This window comes from Pelophylax lessonae, assembly GCF_965119305.1.
Source record: "Pelophylax lessonae genome assembly, chromosome: 2".
Lineage (NCBI taxonomy): Eukaryota > Metazoa > Chordata > Amphibia > Anura > Ranidae > Pelophylax > Pelophylax lessonae.
The window spans coordinates 701,641,667-701,660,122 of record NC_138769.1 but is presented as its reverse complement, the minus strand read 5'-3'; the positions used below and the strand labels follow the sequence as shown (position 1 = coordinate 701,660,122).

The following is an 18,456-nucleotide window of genomic DNA, read 5'->3' as shown; positions in this document are numbered from 1 at the left end:
ATATATATATATATATATATATATATATATATATATATATACATCTATATACGGTATATATATATATATATATATATATATATATATATGGTATTTATATATATATATATATATATATATATATATATATATATGTGTGTATATATATATATATATGTGTATAGATATATAGATATATATATATATTTATATATATGTATATAGATATATCTATCTATCTATCTATCTATCTATCTATTATCTATCTATCTATCAATCTATATATATATATATATATATATACACATATACATACATATATATATATATATATATATATATATATATATACACAGTATATATACATATAACGAGAGAGAGAGAGAATATTCAGTATATATTAATTGTTATCATTATTAAATATGCATTATTAGTAATTAAACATTATTAATCATAAAATTATTAAATTGCTGCACAAATATCATGTAACATTAAAATATGAAACCCCACCAACCTCTGCTTAAAAAAATAATAATATATATATATATATATATATATATATATAAATATACATATAAAACTGTATACTATATATACACAACATATATAAATAATAATAATAATTCATTTTGATATTAAGTTCATATTTACACTTTGCAAACAACACAGTGATTAGAAGATTTGTGTATTATGAAGCTTTGCCAGTACTCAGGGGAGCTTGTGCTCTTGCAGAATAACACATCAATTATTCAGGATCCAGAGCCCTCACCCATAGATAACCTGCAGCTGAGTCTGTGCTAAGTGATAGGTGACAAAAGTGTAATTTAAGCCATCTGGGCCCTGTCTGACCCCCTAGCAGACAATGAATGGTTAACATCAGAAGCCAACTACCCATTCATTTGAGGAGGAGCAGCAGCAGCGTGCTGACGAACAAGGCAGCCCCTCTCTCTCTTTCGCATCCATCCATCCTCCTTCATCCTCCCTCCCTCCTCTCATCAGCAGCATCTAGGGATGCAGAGAGAGAGAGAGAGAGCGAGCGAGCGAGCAAGGTGGGTGGGGCCACTTCCTGCAGAGATGCTGCCCCACTGCCTCCTGACTCTGGTAGGCTGCTAGTGCCAGGATTTGCAAAGGGAAGACCAGTAGCACGCAGCTAGTCGGTGTGGGACGGTCTCCACAAGGTTTTGGCCTTGTTCTCCTTCTGCATCATGGCATAGAGGCCCCTCCAGGAGCTGTTCTATTGCTGAGATCCCAAGGCATTGAATTCCTTGTTTTTCCTCCTCGGTGTATGGTGGGGTCCTTGCAGACTACAGCAGGGAGGAGGCAGCAAAAGGACGTACAGGAAGCAACTGTTATCTGCAACATGACTTAGAGAAAAATAGCCAAGCTTTTGGGAGTGTTTTTGTGCACAAACTGTGGAGCCGAGTGTCTTCTGGAAAGGAAACACTAGGAATTGCCAGTTGAGACTGGTGTGACTATTCTTACATTCTGTGTTGTGCATCGTGAAGAGTGGGTGGAGGGGTGGAGTGAAGACTGCTCGTTATAGCAACACCTTTTACTAACTAGGAAGGGTTTCCACTCTTCTGCCAGGGTGGAGACAATGGCATGGCCCTGTATTACCAGGGCATGCTGCATCGCCCGGTTCTGGAACCAGCTGGATAAGGGTGATATTGCAGTGCCATTGGTGTTTTCCAAGTACTCCGAGGTCACTGAAGGAAGTCAACAGTTCCACGCTCACTTCCAACAGCCGCAAGCCCGCTCTAGTTCAACCACCATTGATGTACAGCCGGCTGGTTTAGCAACAGATCACGGTGACCACTCCTGGCCCACTAGAGACATGTGCCAAGAGTCTGGGATCGCCCAAGCCAATGAGCCGTCGGGCTCTGTTATGCGTCAGGATTACAAGGCCTGGAAAGTGAAGCCGGAGACTAGCTGCAAACCCAAAACTGAATACCATCCATCCGAAACTCCTTTTAAACAGGAAACGCAGTACCAGAAAGATTACAAGGCCTGGCCTATGCCTCGCCGCGGTGACCATCCCTGGATTCCAAAACCCTCTCCAGGCCTCACTGCCCCAACAGCTTCCAGTGAGGCCAAGAAGAAGAAACCAGTAGCAGCCTTACCAGAGAAGAACCCTGAAGGGTCAGCTCATGTGGATACTTCGGAACCAGTGGTGCCGAAAGTCAAGACTTCCGTCACTTTTAGCAGTGCGGCCGACATACAGTCAACTTCTAAGGAGACCAAAGAGAAGTCCAGAGAGAAGTCTCCTTCTGAAAGGCGGCACATGGAAGGTTTGAGATCTAGAGATGCAGCTGATATACTCAACCAGCAAATCAAAGAGGAAGGAGACGTTGCTTCCTCATACAGGTCAGTGAGACTTATAACAATGTGAAGTTTTCTACTGGCAGCTGGCAGGACTTTTAAAACTGTTGCGGGAAATGGGGCAACCATCCTCACAATAAATTATATCTTTTTAAACAAGACATCTTATAGAAATTTCCTAAATTCTCATAAATTTACCCACATATCTTAAACATCGTTCTAAGACTTTTAGGCTAATACCAGCTCTCTTGTTCACTGATATTTGGCTACAATCCAATATAAGCTTCCCCCTTAGATGACATGAACTGTTTCTGAAACCAACCAACGAGGCCTCAATTTTTTCTCAACAACCAATGAGGTCTCAATTTTTGTACCTACAAGAGAACAGTGAACAGACTAATGAAAATGATCTGATTGGTTGCTATGCGCTGCTACTAAGGGATACATCAAGTTAATGTCATTGCATGAGCTAGTGAGTTAACTCATTCTTGCAATAGCACCACCAATAAGGATGTGCTACAACTACTTTTTAACAAGTGCCCTAGTCCTCTCTTATAAATGTTATCTAATGCTTTTCTAAACTCAAGACACCACAAGGTTCTTCACCTATTTTTAAGTGTCGTAATTTAAGGTATAGGCCAAGATTTTACGAGCCAAAACTTAGATGTTAACTAAACCATTAGGCCCCGTTCACACTGGGGCGACCCGACTTGCCGGGGCGACCTCATAGGTCGCGGCGCACTGCTCGCACCGCGACTTCGGAGCGGCCGGCATGGACTTCATAACATTGAAGTCTATGCAGGTCGCTCCGGGTCGCCCCAAAGAAGCTCCGGACCCTTTTTCTAAGTCGGAGCGACTTGTGTCGCTCCTATTAGAACGGGTCCACAGCTTCTCTATGGCAGGCGACCCAGTGTGAACGGGGTCTTAAATCTTTAAATGTCCCATGCTGCCATTGACCTTCATTTATACGTGTTGTTTTTTAATGGGGAGAAAAAGGCAAAACGCTGGGTTTAATTAATTATATAAAATATATTATAAAATATAAATAACTATGTTCTACAGCAAATTTAGTTTGACCTTTTAAACTTTGTCTTGAAGGCAACCCCATCCAATGGACCAGCATAATTTTTTGACAGTTCCAATTCCACCCCTTTATGTGGTTGGTAAAAATTTTGCTTGCCATTCTAAAACAAGAAAATGAGGGTGCCCAAGTGGATTCCAATAAAATTTACATAGGTGCAGATTTTATCATTTCTAGAAGTTGTTCTCTCTTAGAGAGATAATCAAACACATTTGGGTCCTTATTACTGGGCCCTGCCATAGCTGAATAAGCAGCTTTGACTGTAAGTGTGCCACTGCCGCACACAAGTCAAACTGTTTAATTTAATTAAACAGCACTAAGCTCCATAATAGATACTAAAGTTAAAAGGAAAAGTGAGAAAATGTATCACAAACACTGGCAACGTATTTTTCTTTTTTTTTTTTTCAATCAATAAATTTTTATTGAGTTTCAAATACAAATGAAAAAGCAGAAAATCACATCATATTCACAATCATATTCATAATCACAACATATTTTTCTTTATCGGCATATAGTGTATCGTCGAATAACTAGGATGGAATGAGATATAAAAACCTAGTGCAAAGGAAGGTGTAGGTGTGGCTCATGGCAACGAATTGAATTATCAGCATTTGTGACTGCAGACTAAAAAATAAAAACAAACACTGGTTGTGTGGCTAAAGCAACACTTATTGATTTTTTTCTACATTATTACAAATAAATTAATTTATACTAATTAAAAGCTTAAAAAGTACACGATTTAGAATCTGTTTACCCAGACTTTTGCAAATAGTTAAAGATGAAATAACAGTAAAGAAAAAAAAATAGAAAAGTAAAGAAAAGAAAAAAAAAGAAAAGAAAATAAAATAAAAATTAAAAAAAATGAAAAACACGAGTCCACAGCTGTGTGAAGGGAGAGCATTCAGTATATCAGTAATTGATTGCATCATTGCTAGACACCTCTGCAATGGCTTTATAATAATAATCGCTAATTACTTACTAATTAGTGTTATCATCACTAACAAAAGTGTTCCTGTTCCAGGATGGGTATGGTTGGTAAGCAAAAAAAAAAAAAACATACTAACCCCAAAAAAATAACAAATCTACCATAGGTAAAACCAATGCATTCCTTATTCATGTTTTAGCTTATTTTACTTTATATTCTTTATAATATGCCTTTATTGTTGTTATTTATTTAAAAATAAAATCATTTTTTTTTCTAAAAAGAAAACCTGGATAAACTGAAGTAACCATTTAGCAGGAAATAATCTATTAAAGCAATGTAATATAATATAATCTATTAAAGCAATATAATATAATATAATATAATATAATATAATATAATATAATATAATATAATATAATATAATCTATTAAAGCAATGTAATATAATATAATATAATATAATATAATCTATTAAAGCAATGTAATATAATATAATATAATATAATCTATTAAAGCAATGTAATATAATATAATCTATTAAAGCATATGTACATAGAAAGCCAAATTTCATTATTTTATTTAACACCAATATTTTGTGCAGTGCCTTGCAAAGGACGCTGAACAATTCCCATATGTCCCTGCCCTGGGGAATCTTGATGTTCAATGTCCCTGCACCAATAATTTATATGTGTACTCTCTATTCCAGTTTGCTCAGAAGCCAATCAGCCTTCCACAATGTTTTCAGAAAGCCACACAAATGTAGGAAGGACATGCAAGCTCCATGCAGTTTCCCTGGTGGCAACAGACCTAAGAAGCCCACCTCACGATTAAACACTTGTTTCATATTCAGAAAAATGCAGTTGAAAAATGGTATCAAGCATTGCCTTTGGCTTGAATAAAATTCATGAGAATGGTATTGGTTCAGATATGGGGTTGATTTACCAAAGGCAAATAGACCCTGCACTTTTGCCAGTTCAGTTGCACTCTTGTAAGTGCAATTGCTCCAGAATGTAGTAAATGAGCAGAAGCTCTGCTGGCCTCTATCATCCAATCATGTGCAATGATTTTATTTTCTTTCATGTGATTGGGTATTCTTTGTAAAGTAAAGCCTTACCTAATTTACTAAACTCCGGAGCAACTGCACTTGCAGAGTGCAACTGCACTTACAAATGTGCACAGTCTATTTGCCTTTAGTAAATCAACATCATTGTGTCACTAGATAACATCGGGCTTTGGGGTGGATTCACTAAAACTGGAGCACTCAGAATCTGGTGCAGCTGTGCTTGGTAGCCAATCAGCTTCTAATCTCCGCTTGTTCAATTAAGCTTTGGCATAAAAACCTGGAAGCTGATTGGTTTTTATGGAGAAGGGGTTTTACACTCTCCAGCTTTAGTAAATAAACCCCATTGTGTATGGAAAGCCTAATTTCTGCCAGTGGGTCCTTGAAAAACCATTGGCTAGAGTACACACTATAAGAAAATCGAGCGAATGATCGTCCGATTTTCCTCGTTTCACAGCAAATTGGAACCGATGAATGAAAATTCGTACGAAAATTCTCGTACGACAAAGGTTTTTTTTTTGTTGTTTATTGTTTCTGATCATGCGCAGTCTTTCTTTTCTGATTTTTCTTGTATAGAAATCATACATATTAAACGAAAATCGTTTGTTTTTTTCCATACGAGAAAAATTTTGGGGTTTGCCCCTCCGATCATTTTCGTACGAAAATTCTGAATCGGCTGTAGAAAATTGTGTACACACTATACGAAAATCGTACGAAAATTCTTTGGAGGAAAATATTCGCCTGATTTTCTTATAGTGTGTAACCTTTATTGTTGATAATTTTTGGTGAAGCCTACTACAGCATTGATTGCAAAGCGTGCGGTGAATGAGCCCTTTATAACAATCAGCTGAATAATTAATCACTTGAAGATGGAAATCGTAAAACGATACAGTGTAAAAACAACTTGAAGGGCAATATAGAACAACATTAAATCTGTGGGCATATCTATAAATGATTAATATCGATGAAGGTCAGCCGGTCACTGGGTGCTTTTTTGGGTGCAAAAAAAAGTCATATTAGCTATAAAGGATATGTGCTGTCTACATTCGCTTATAGTTTGTCTAAACGCGGCATCTTCGTGCAATATATGGTTTTTCCACTCTCCAAAGGAAAATTCAGGCCTCACTGACATTGGCCATATTAATAACACAGACAATGTAACATTTGCCGACAGCGATGACTGTTAAAAAATTGGCCATTTTCAAATGGTGTAAAATGTATAGGAGTTGGTTCCTATCTACTCGATTGATCGCTTTCTGATGTCCAAGTTCACATTTGCTCCTGTGTGGTAGTCTTATATGCTGGTTTACCTTCCAGAGGAAACCAAAAACTATTATAATTACCAGGACTTGTGGCAGATGGTTGATAAATGTGGCTGTGACCGTTCTTTAATGAAAGTGCCCTTGATTTTCTTTTTTAACAAAGAGTAGTGAAAAGCAACAACAATATGCAAAATTCTGTAAGTCATAGCAACCATAGATTTCACCTTCGATTGCTTAGTTGCTAGGCATTCCACACCAGACACCATCATGTTTCTTTACCCCTGCTCCCTACAGTAGATGGCAGGCTCTACGCTGATTAAATAAGGAAGCGTAAAGGAGCAGTCAGAACAATGGCTGCTCACAGGTCACTATGGATTATGGCACATCATACTTTGCTTCATAAGACTTTAGGCATGATGTTGGCTTTTGCTGCTGTACATTGGAACTGTCCAGGTCTGCAGTGCTGATCTGAATCATCTAACTCTTTTATGTATTGCATGGAGACAATGGCCAACCAAGACATCAAGCACCATCAGCTTTGACAATACCTACTCTCTGACAATGTTAGCGATTAAGGCACATAGCTGATGCTGTTACCAGCAAGGAATGCTTGGGAATCCAGTTCAAATAAAGATTTGCATCAGACTAAAGAGCTGAAGACCTTTTACCAGCAGCAGCTAGTTAATATGCAAGCTGTAAACCAGCTGTCATTATTCACCGATAGGAGATTCTCATAGATGCATCTTGTACGCTACGGCTGCCACAGCTGAGATGTGTTGCCTGCTGCAGTGTGAAGCTGGCATGCGATTGGCTAGCGGGGGGAAGATGTAACCTGGGCGTTGAGGGTTAAATGCATCAGAGTCCTTCCCTCCCCTCTCCTCCCGTACTATTACATTTTAGGTGCTGCATAGTGGAGATCTCTTTGCCAGCATCCAATCCTCCTCCCCCCACCTCCTTCCTTTTCCTACTTGGCATCTGGGGATGCAGAGAGCAAGGTGGGTGGGGTCCTCCCTTTTAGAGATTCTCACCGTATTCCATCTGACTATGGCTACCCGTCTCTGGCTGCAGGATTAAAAATTATAATTAACCAGGGAAGAGGCATGAAAGGACAAGTTCCATCAGAAGACTCACCTGCTCCAACCCTACCGTATCTATGCAAGCGACTTAATAGGAGAGGAGAAAATTGCTTGCACTTGCAAAGGAGCCACTGTACAATTTTTTCATCTAACAGGAAAGAAATTGCTGTTTATATTTGCTAATCGACCACTGCTGCATTTTTTGTTTATTTGCAAGAAGGGTGAGCTGAAAAAAAAAAAAAAAAAAGATCCTTGTGCCACACCTGGAAGCCGGCTTAGGCTCAGCTCAAGGTTGCCGAAGATGGCCTGGCCTTGCGTGACCAGGGCATGTTGCATTGCTCGTTTTGGCAATAAGCAAGACAAGGGGGACATTGCCGTCCCTTTAATGTTCTCAAAATATTCGGAGGTAACAGACGGTACTCAGTCGCTACCACGCCCTAGGTCTGCTGCCATAGAAACCCAGCCGTACTATGGGGGCCAGTCTAGGTCATCGAAAGAGTTGTCTTCGAGGGGCTCCGTCATGAGACAGGACTACAAGCCCTGGAAATCCACCCCTGAGCCAAGCTGCAAACCTCGAAGTGAGTACCAGCCTTCTGAAGCTCCTTTGGAAAGAGAGACCCAGTACAAGAAAGATTATCGATCCTGGCCGATCCCTCGCCAAGGTGACCATCCTTGGATCCCCAAGCCCATCCCTCCTAGCCCCTCAATGCATATCCACCCCATCGTTCCAGAAAGAAAGAAGGCGGATGCCATGGGCTCTATTTTGCCACCTTTGGAGAGGAGGATCGGTGATCCTGACCCCAGGGAGAGCGCCGAGCACAGGTTGATGAAAGGAAGGGTGGCGATTGCATATAATGTGACCCCCGAGATTTTGGTATCTGTAGTGGAGGAAAGCAAAGTCATCCAACAACTGGAGCTGATGGCCAAACCACCTGCCAAGGAGACAAGTCAAGGGGAAGAGGGCAGTGGAAGGAACTCTTCATACAGGTTAAGTTCAATTTTAACTCTTTTCATTTCTTATGACAGAACTGAGGGAGCTACAGGTGTAGTGTGACAACAGGTAGCAAGCAAAGAAATAAAAAACACCAACTGGTAGCTAAGCGTGACCATACATTTCACAAGAAATGCAAGAAAAATTGTGTTGTAGATTCCACACCCACTGTGCCTTGCAGGGGTTAAATATAGAGTGACTAAGACTAGTGAACATTGAAAGCATGTTTTTTTATGCATTGCTGATAAATCTCATAGTTACATAGTTACTATGTAACTATGAGATTTATCAGCATGCTGGAAATTCTCTGGGCAAGCCTTTACCTTTTATCTATTGAAAAGTTTAGGGGCATTGGCTTCATGACCTTCATGTCTGTTTAAGAGTAAATTGGCAATATCTATTTATTATTGATGATGATCTTTTATATTTTTTATCTTATTATTGATGACGTGCATTAGCTCCCAGCCAATCAGAAATAAGATTTAACCACTTTAGGGTAATCAGACCAATAAAAAGGGTATTTCTGATTGGTTACAAAAGCTAACTACACTTTGGTTTTAGGATAGATACAATGGAAATTCCAATCTTGGCTTCCAATTTCATCTGTGGACATACTGTAGTTGCAGTTATGTCAACTAGTTATATATTCTATAAGGTCTTTTTAGATTGTTTTTCCTTTTATTATATAGCAGATGCTCATAATGCATACACATACAATGAGTGCTTCCAGTATAAGACCAAATGCCCCATTTAGACTGGTAAGATGTGTTGCAGGGCTTTACCTCCTGTGTGTTAACAGTCCATTCATTTAGAACAGTGACGGTGAACCTTGGCACTCCAGATGACTTAGAACTACATTTCCCATGATGCTCAACTACACTGCAGAGTGCATGAGCATTATGGGAAATGTAGTTCCAAAACATCTGTGGTGCCAAGGTTCACCGTCACTGATTTAGAATGTTTACATTTTGCATTTTTCTAATGTATCACACAGGGGGGGATTTACTAAACCTGGCACACTCAGAAACTGGTGCGGCTGTGCATGGTAGCCAATCAGCTTCTAACTTCCGCTTTAAGCTTGGACAATAAAACCTGGAAGTGGATTGGTTTCTATGCAGAGCTGCACCAGATTTTGCACTCCCCAGTGTTATTAAATCCCCCTCACAACGTATAAAATGCTCACTTCTGTGCATTGTGGTGCACTAAAACACGTGAATCTTGAAGTGCGCCGCCATAGTGCATTGGCACCTAAAGAAAATCAATAGTCAATAGTCTTTTATAAAAATGTATTTTAGATATGCTAATCGTGTGAATGTGAACGGTTTAATATGAAAAAATTATTTTCAACATCTATTATGCTTAAAAATGGTTTCTATATGTCGTTTGTAACCATATACAGTAAACCCCCCTCCATTGCGGGGGTTATGTTCCGGAGCCACCCGCTAAAAGTTAAAATCCGCTAAATAGAAAAACCCTATTAAAATACATTGTAGGCATGTTTTTTTTACGGTCACTGTACTTTTAAAAGCATTTTAAGGTCTTTAAACACACTTTTAAAACAATAGAAACTCATTTAAACACATAAAAGATACTGAGAGACATAGCAAGAGCAAAGGAAAACACAAAAATATGTAATTTTCAATGATTTAATTAGTAAAATAACATTACAGAAAAAATTGCAATATACCGGGACCGCAAAAACTGAACCGCGATGGATCGGGGGTTAACTGTACCAGTGCATGGTGGAGGTCATATTTATTTATTACATATGCAGATTCTGCTTCCTGCTTCGTAGTGCTACACAATGGCTGAACTTCACTGTTTCTCAATGTCGCAAAGTCTATCAGTATGCTCTGACAGATTGAAAACCATGCAGCTTATGCTTGCCATACATGGAGCATTTTGTAGGAATTTTCCACCCACTTTTAACCACCTTTTTTAAGTGATAGAATGAAGACAACCTTTCAATAACAAAACTTGATTGACCATCAATCTTTGATTACCTTGATGGATTAAAATATATTTAATACAGGAAAAGAATAATTGTGATCAAATAGAAATAGACTGAAAATGGTAACAAGTAAACTGATAGAAAGCGATTGGATTTTCTGCAGCGTTTGATCGGGATTTAAACACTATTGCCCAGAGGTTGATTGAAACCTGTAAACTATTATTTTAATTTTGGTTTTGTTGCAAAAAATGTAATTAAAAATTGAGGTTGAAGGATATGATTTTCACCTATATGGTTGGTTTTGTGTCCATTAACCCTCCCCAGGTACAAGACTTGTGCTAAAGGTTAAACTGTATAGGGCATTGGTAGCTCAACCTGGGGCCCTCCAGCTGTTGCAGAACTACAAGTCCCATCACCCCTCTGCCTTTGGGAGCCATGTTTGCAACTGTCAGCGGCTTGCAAAGCCTCATGAGACTTGTAGGTTTGCAACAGCTGAACAGCCACAGGTTGAGCACCCATGAATTAGGGCTAACTTGTAGTGAAATAACACTTCTAACTAGGGATAGACCGATATGGTTTTTTCAGGGCCGATACCGATATTTTGGTTACAACGTATCGGTATTGGCCAATATGGGCCAATATTTTGTACATTAAAAGTTTTGAAAAATAAAGACAATTTTTGACACAAATCTGGTACTGAACATGTTAATTTTTGTTTAATGCTTAATGGCTGGCTTGCTGGCACCCTGTGGTGGGTGGCTGGCTGGCACCCTGTGGTGGGTGGCTGGCTGGCTCCCTGTGATGGGTGGCTGTCTTGCTGGCACCCTGTGGTGGATGGCTGGCACCCTGTGGTGGCAACTTAGGCTCTGAAGCAGAGGGTCCTCCCTCGAAACGCGTAAGCTATACAAGGTTGTGAGGACGCCATCACGCTATCAAGCAGTAGAGAAGTGTCCTGGAAGCGAGCAGTCCCTATTTCCTACATGCTTGTACATATCCTATGTTTGTGAGTATATTGTACGCTACCTTCTTTGATTTTAATAAACTTTTTAGTGGTAATGCACAAGGTCGGTGCGCCCTTCTCTTGTCGTTTTCTTGTAGTGCTTTTTGGATACCCTTGGTCCTGAGGAGGGCAGCAAGACCACTCCATTTGTGCCTATTTGTGCACACCACTCGAGCGCAGGAGAGATACTGTTTTGTGGCTGGCTGGCACCCTGTGGTGGATGGCTGGTTGTCTGGCACCCTGTGGTGGGTGGGTGGCTGGCACAGGGCCTGTGGGCAGCTGGCTGGTACAGTGCCTGTGGCTGGCTGGTACAGGGCCTGTGGGGGGCTGGCTGTCTGGCACCCTGTCTGTGGGTGGGTGGCTGTCTGGCACCCTGTGGTGGGTGGGTGGCTGGCTCAGGGGCTGTGGGTGGATGGCTGGTACAGGGCCTGTGGGTGGCTGGCTGGCTGGTACAGTGCCTGTGGCTGGCTGGTACAGGGCCTGTGGGTGGCTGGCTGGCTTGCTGGTACAGAGCCTGTGGGTGGCTGGCTGGCTCGCTGGTACAGTGCCAGTGGCTGGCTGGTACAGGGCCTGTAGATGTGGGTGGTTGGCTGGCACCGGGCTGCTGTGGGTGGGTGTATGGCTGTGATACACTCCCACAAGACTAGTCCCGACTCCAGACGAGGCTGTCCAAGGTGAGGGAGGCGGCCTAAGAAGGCAGAATGACGTCACAAAAATATTGGCCAGTTCCAGGCTGATATCGATATATCGGGGAAAGTGCATATTGGCCTTGCCTATGATTAGTCTAACTATCCCTACTTCTAACCATCAGAACCTGTTGGTAAACCTCTGTATTAACTGCTCAGTCCTTCTCTCTTTTCCTTACAAAGGCACTAAAGTAAACAGCCATTCTCAACAAGGGTTCTATGGAAAACTTTAGTAGGGGTTCCCCAAGGCCTGACAATTATTTCAAGGGTTCCCTGGAGTATAAAGGTTGAGAGTGACAACTATAACTGGTTGACATTTGGTTTGGTTTCTTGATGGTGACAACAGTGCCTGCATAACTTGTGTTGAAATGGCAACTTGTACTCTCCATCAGAAGCCTATGTGACAGGGTGACAACTCAGGAGCACAGTTGGTAGACAAGGACATTGCATTGCCACCCTAAACAGGAAGTGTGCAATGTGAATACGCCACATTCCCAACAGCCCAGAATGTATTGGTAGTAGGAAGCAGCCTCAGCATTAGCTCATCCTAAGCCACGCCCATTATGCGTTTCACCACGCCCCCATGGCTTATAGGTCATACAGGTGACCTCTGGGGGCAGGGCGAAATGCATCAGTTGGCTTGGCTTAGCAGGAGCTGTTGCTGAGGTCGCTTCCAACTACCAATACAATCTGTGCAGTTGGCGGCATCTTTACATTGCACATATACCATGCATTTTGGATAAGCATATCAGACGCAGTAAGGATGTGGAATTCTCTTCCACAAACAGTGGTGTCAGCGGGGAGCATCGATAGTTTCAAAAAACTATTAGATGGGCACCGTAAAGACCACAACATACAGAGGTATACAATGTACGGTTAACAGCAAACACACACACACATCATAGGTTGAACTGGATGGACTGATGTCTTTTTTTAACCTCACAAACTATGTAACTATGTAAAAAGACGCCAGCACCCACTAAAGCAGTGGATCACCGGAGTGTATCTAATCAGCACTTAGAGCAGCTATTAGTACAGGTTGCAGTGAGTACTAAACAGGAAGTGTCTGAGCAAGGCTCTTTATGGCAGGATCACCAGGTATTATTTTAACCACTTCAGCCCTGGAAGGTTTACCCCCCCCCCCCCTTCAGGACCAGGCCATGTTTTGCGATACGGCACTGCGTTACTTTAGCTGACAATTGCACGGACATGCAACGCTGTACCCAAGTAATATTGATGTCCTTTTTTACCCACAAATAGAGCTTTCTTTTAATGGTATTTGATTACCTCTGCATTTTTTATTTTTTGTGCTATAAACAAAAAATACAAATTTTAAAAAAAATTATATATATATTTATTTTATTTATGCTATAAAACATACCCAAATATAAAAATGTAAAAAATCTAATTTATTCATCAATTTAGGCCAATTTGTATTCTGCTACATATTTTTGGTAAAAAATCCCAATAATTGTATATTGATTGGTTTGCGCAAAAGTTATAGCATCTACAAACTATGGGATATTTTTATAGAGTTTTTATTTATCTTTTTTTTCCAGCGGGACTGTGACGTTGCAGCGGACAAATCTGACACTAACTGACACTTTTATGGGGACCAGTGACTCTAATACAGTGAAGGGTGCTAAGAAAATGCACTGTCACTGTACTAATGACACGGGTAGGGAAGGGATTACCATCAGCGGCGATCAAATGGTTAAATGTGCCCCTAGGGAGTGCTTTCTAGCTGTGTGGGGGGTGGCCTAACTGGAGGAAGACAGAGATCTGTTCTTCTGCTTAGCAGAATTACAAGACCTCCATCTTCCTCTCTGACAGAACGTTATTTCCACTGCCCGCTTGCTGGAGCTGTTTTGGTGGCCATTCTGAAAGGGACCCTCCTGCCTGCCGAAGATGCTGGATTGGCTTTGAGAAAAGACTGCATGTTGGCCACTCTTATCAGGGGGTCACATTTTGTCTGGTAGGCGGAGAATGAGAGTGAAGGGTGTCACCTGGCTTTCTTGGAAACTCTTATTTCCATCATGACTGTGGGATTACTGAAATGTATGTTTTTGTGCTTTTCTGGACTTTGTTTGATCACTCACTGTATTATACTTCTTTCACTTATGGACTATTGAAGTACAATTGCATGTATTATTTGAGCACTATAATGCTGCACTGTTGTTTTATTGTGTAATAAGTGTTTTGTATCAGGTCACAATGCACAGCAGTCCAGCCACATCTTCTTTACCTAGGCACAGATCTATACCAATTTTTACACACATATATACAGTGCAGTGTTAATTTGTCGACTAAAACCGACTAAAACGTTTTCGTCGACTAACACAATTCAGATGACTAAAATACGACTAAAACTAAAATGGCATTTTAGTCTTAAGACTAAAATACGACTAAAACTAAAATGGCATTTTAGTCAAAAGACTATAACTAAAACTAAATCGAAATTTGCTGCCAAAAATTAACACTGGTGCATGCTCAAAGCATAAATAATAACACATTAGATTTTTCACTCCAGGACCAGCAGTAGTATATAATGAGTTTGGAAATTGTAGAGAAATGCTTAAATAATGCATTACAAATTACAATTGAACTACACCCATTCGATTATAGATGACTAAAATGAGTTTTAGTCGACTAAAATGTAGGGCGTTTTAGTCGACTAAAATATACTGGAGTTTTAGTCGACTAAATACGACTAAAACTAAAACACTTGCAGAAGACTAAAATAGGACTAAAACTAAAATGCCATTTTAGTCCTAAGACTAAGACTAAAAAAATTGAAATTTGCTGCCAAAATTAACACTGATACAGTGCATATATTCAATGCACCACAACATGCAGACCATGGGGTGGCTTCACTAAAGGCAAATCGACTGTGCACTCTGCAAGGACATTTGCTCCTGGGCTTAGTAAATGAGGGGAAGCTCTGCATCATCCAATCATGTGCAAGCAAAAATGAAAAAATGCTGTTTTTGTTTTCTATTTTCCTTTGCATGTGATTGGGTATTTTTTTTGCAAAGTGAAGCTTTACATCATGTACTAAGCTCTGGAAGAAGTGAATTTGCAGAATGCACACAGTCTGTTTGCCTTTAGTAAATCCACCCCATGGCATACATGTTGTGCTGCGCCAAAGTGCATGAATAGCACCCCAATGCAGTGCAGTTTGCATGCTAATGTTAAAGAGGTTGTAAACCCTTTTTTTTTTTTTTCTTTTTCACCCTGCAAGAGAAACACATAATGAGCTAGTATGCTTCGCATACTAGCTCATTATGAAATACTTACCTTAGAACGAGCCCCCGCCGTGCCGCCCGCTTTGCTGGATGACGGGCGACATGTCCAGTCGCCCGTCTTCCGGGATCGCGGCATCCGGCCATCTCATTGGCCGGAGCCACGGTGACGTCACTCCTGCGCACGCGCGAGGGAGCCGACGGTCACGGCACGGAGTTCTGAAGGAACGGCACCAGCGGCCGTTCCTTCAGAGCGCATGCGCCAGTGACGTCACTGGATGCATCTAAGGTAAATATCTCCTAAACGGTACATGTTTAGGAGATATTTACAGTACCTATAGGTAAGCCTTAATATAGGCTTACCTATAGGTAAAGGTGTCAGAAGAGGGTTTACTTCCTCTTTAAAGCACGTTAGGGTAAAGCATAAACTTGATTTGACCTAAATGTATCCTTGCATTGAGCAAGCCTAAAGCCTCGTACACACGCACCGATTGTTGGCCGACCGATCAGCCGTCTTTTGTCCAGTGTTGTTGTGTTGGTTGAAATGTGCTCTAGACTTGCACTGGACTTTTGTTGGCCGACAGAAACCAACTTCAGAAGTGATGTCATGTGATGGTTAACTTTCCGTGTGTTTTTTCTTCTCTGAGCATGCCCAGTCTTGCTCATCTGATTTTTGTCTGCCGAAATCTGTACTGACTGACGAACAATCGGCCGTTCTGGTGACGGCCAACAAAAATTTTATAGCCTGCACACCAGATTTTGTTCGGCCGAAAAGTCGCAGTCGGTTGTCGGAATCATCATACTAACAAGCCGACAATTGGCCGATCGGACGTTGGCCGAAAATTCACGGCCAACAATCGGTGCGTGTGTACGAGGCTTTAGTCCCGGAATATGTCCTGATAGCAGTCCTCTGTGGTGGACCTGGCATTTCTTTTTCCTATTAGGCACATACTTGTAACTGTTTCTTTTATTTTTGTATTATTCATTACCATTTATTTGGCTGTATTCAGTGGGGAAATGACAAACAGAAGGACTGATCTTGAAAAAAAAAACAGAACATTATGATCTTTTTCTTCAGTCGTCCTTCTGTTTGTCATTTTCCACTGAATAAAAGGATGGGTGATAATTTTTAAAAATCTTGATCAAATATTCATTCATTATGTGTTTCCAAGAGCAACTTGCCTCTCCCTTTGCTGGGAGACGGTTGGGTTGTGCCTGCATGATCAGCCGTCCTCCAGTGTCTTGCTTATTTGCCATGCTTATTTAAATCTTCTGTAATTCATTTTTTATAATATAATAAATATTCTAGAATAATAAAGCAGCCAGATTATGGCAGCAAAATGGAGCTGGCAGTAAATCCCAGTATTCCCCCAAGGTGGCAGCTAGAAAAACCCTGATAATTGGTGCCACCACTGACAGCAGATTATCAAAGGGTTCCCTCCAGGCTAAACCTAAACTAAAGCCTTGAGATGCTCACAGAAGAAAAATAAAAAACAACGCAATCGGGGCTCTGGTTTTGCTCCAGCATTGCTGTGTTGTTTCAATCCTCCCTGTAGCTTTTTGCCATTAATCCGGTGGTCCTGGAAGTATAAGTGTTCAAATTTGGCCGGTTTGGTTCTCAGTATGTTCCGGAAATCCAGCATGAGGTTCGTGAACCCCAAAATTAGCACCGAACCCCTTCGAAGTCTAAGGGAGGCAAATCTTATTTATCTTATTATCTTATTTATTCTGGTCATTTTTAAAGCTAATAGGCATGTTATTGTTGAAAGAAAGGCCATGAGGAGTTTGGCACTACCATGGGGAACATGTGGCAATCCCAAAACATTTTTTTAAAAATACTTTTTAGCAGGGAGAGGGTCTTTTGCTGCAACTTAGGCTGCATTCACACTTGAGCAGGGCGTATTCCTGGTTATTTTGAAGCTTTTTTTATGCATTTTCAGTTATATACAAGTGTATTAGCATGTGTATCAACTTTTAGGAGTTTGTTTCCTGGGCTGAGCAAGGGGAGAAGAGCAGTTCTATAGGAGGAAAGGTGTGTTTCGCACGTTGACAAATGTTCCTACTGAAAACTTTGTGACTAAAAATGACTGAATACATGGAGATAAAAGCTCATGTATTTTTTTTAAGCATATGACAGGGGTCTCTAAGCTGCAGCCTGTGGGCCAGATGTGGTCCTTTGCTTGCCCTTACCTGACCCTTGGGGCACTATTCCTTCCACTGATACCAAAGACGAGGCACTGTTCCTCCCACTGCCACCAACAATGGGGCACTGTTCCTCCCACTGCCACCAACAATGGGGCACTGTTCCTCCCACTGCCACCAACAATGGGGCACTGTTCCTCCCACTGCCACCAACAATGGGGAACTGTTCCTCCCACTGCCACTAACAATGGGGCACTGTTCCTCCCACTGCCACCAACAATGGGGTACTGTTCCTCCCACTGCCACCAACAATGGGGCACTGTTCCTCCCACTGCCACCAACAATGGGGCACTGTTCCTCCCACTGCCACCAACAATGGGGCGCTGTTCCTCCCACTGCCACCAACAATGGGGCACTGTTCCTCCCACTGCCACCAACAATGGGGCGCTGTTCCTCCCACTGCCACCAACAATGGGGCACTATTCCTCCCACTGCCACCAACAATGGGGCACTGTTCCTCCCACTGCCACCAACAATGGGGCACTGTTCCTCCCACTGCCATCAACAATGGGGTACTATTCCTCCCACTGACACCAGAAATGGGGCACTCTTCCCTCCACTGACACCAATGAAAGGGCACTTTTCCTCCCACTGACACCAACAATGGGGTACTACTCCTTCCACCGATACCAGAGATGGGGCACTATTCCCCCCACTAACACCAATTATGTCGTTTTTTTACT

General features: G+C 41.3%; 1 protein-coding gene across 2 annotated transcripts in view; it reads left to right on the top strand.

Annotated features, from left to right (window-relative positions):
- The first annotated feature begins 970 nt into the window (after nt 1–970).
- The window catches only part of MAP6 (microtubule associated protein 6), a 112,473-nt gene continuing 94,987 nt past the window's right edge, over nt 971–18,456 (top strand). Inside the window, exon 1 of one of the 2 annotated variants that reach the window (XM_082246660.1) lies at nt 971–2,343. In XM_082246660.1, the coding sequence (XP_082102786.1) occupies nt 1,577–2,343 (767 nt within the window). In that variant the 5' untranslated portion in view covers nt 971–1,576. Of the gene's footprint in view, nt 2,344–7,500; nt 8,689–18,456 lie in introns of those variants that run through there. The other variant, XM_082246661.1, reaches the window with a different exon arrangement.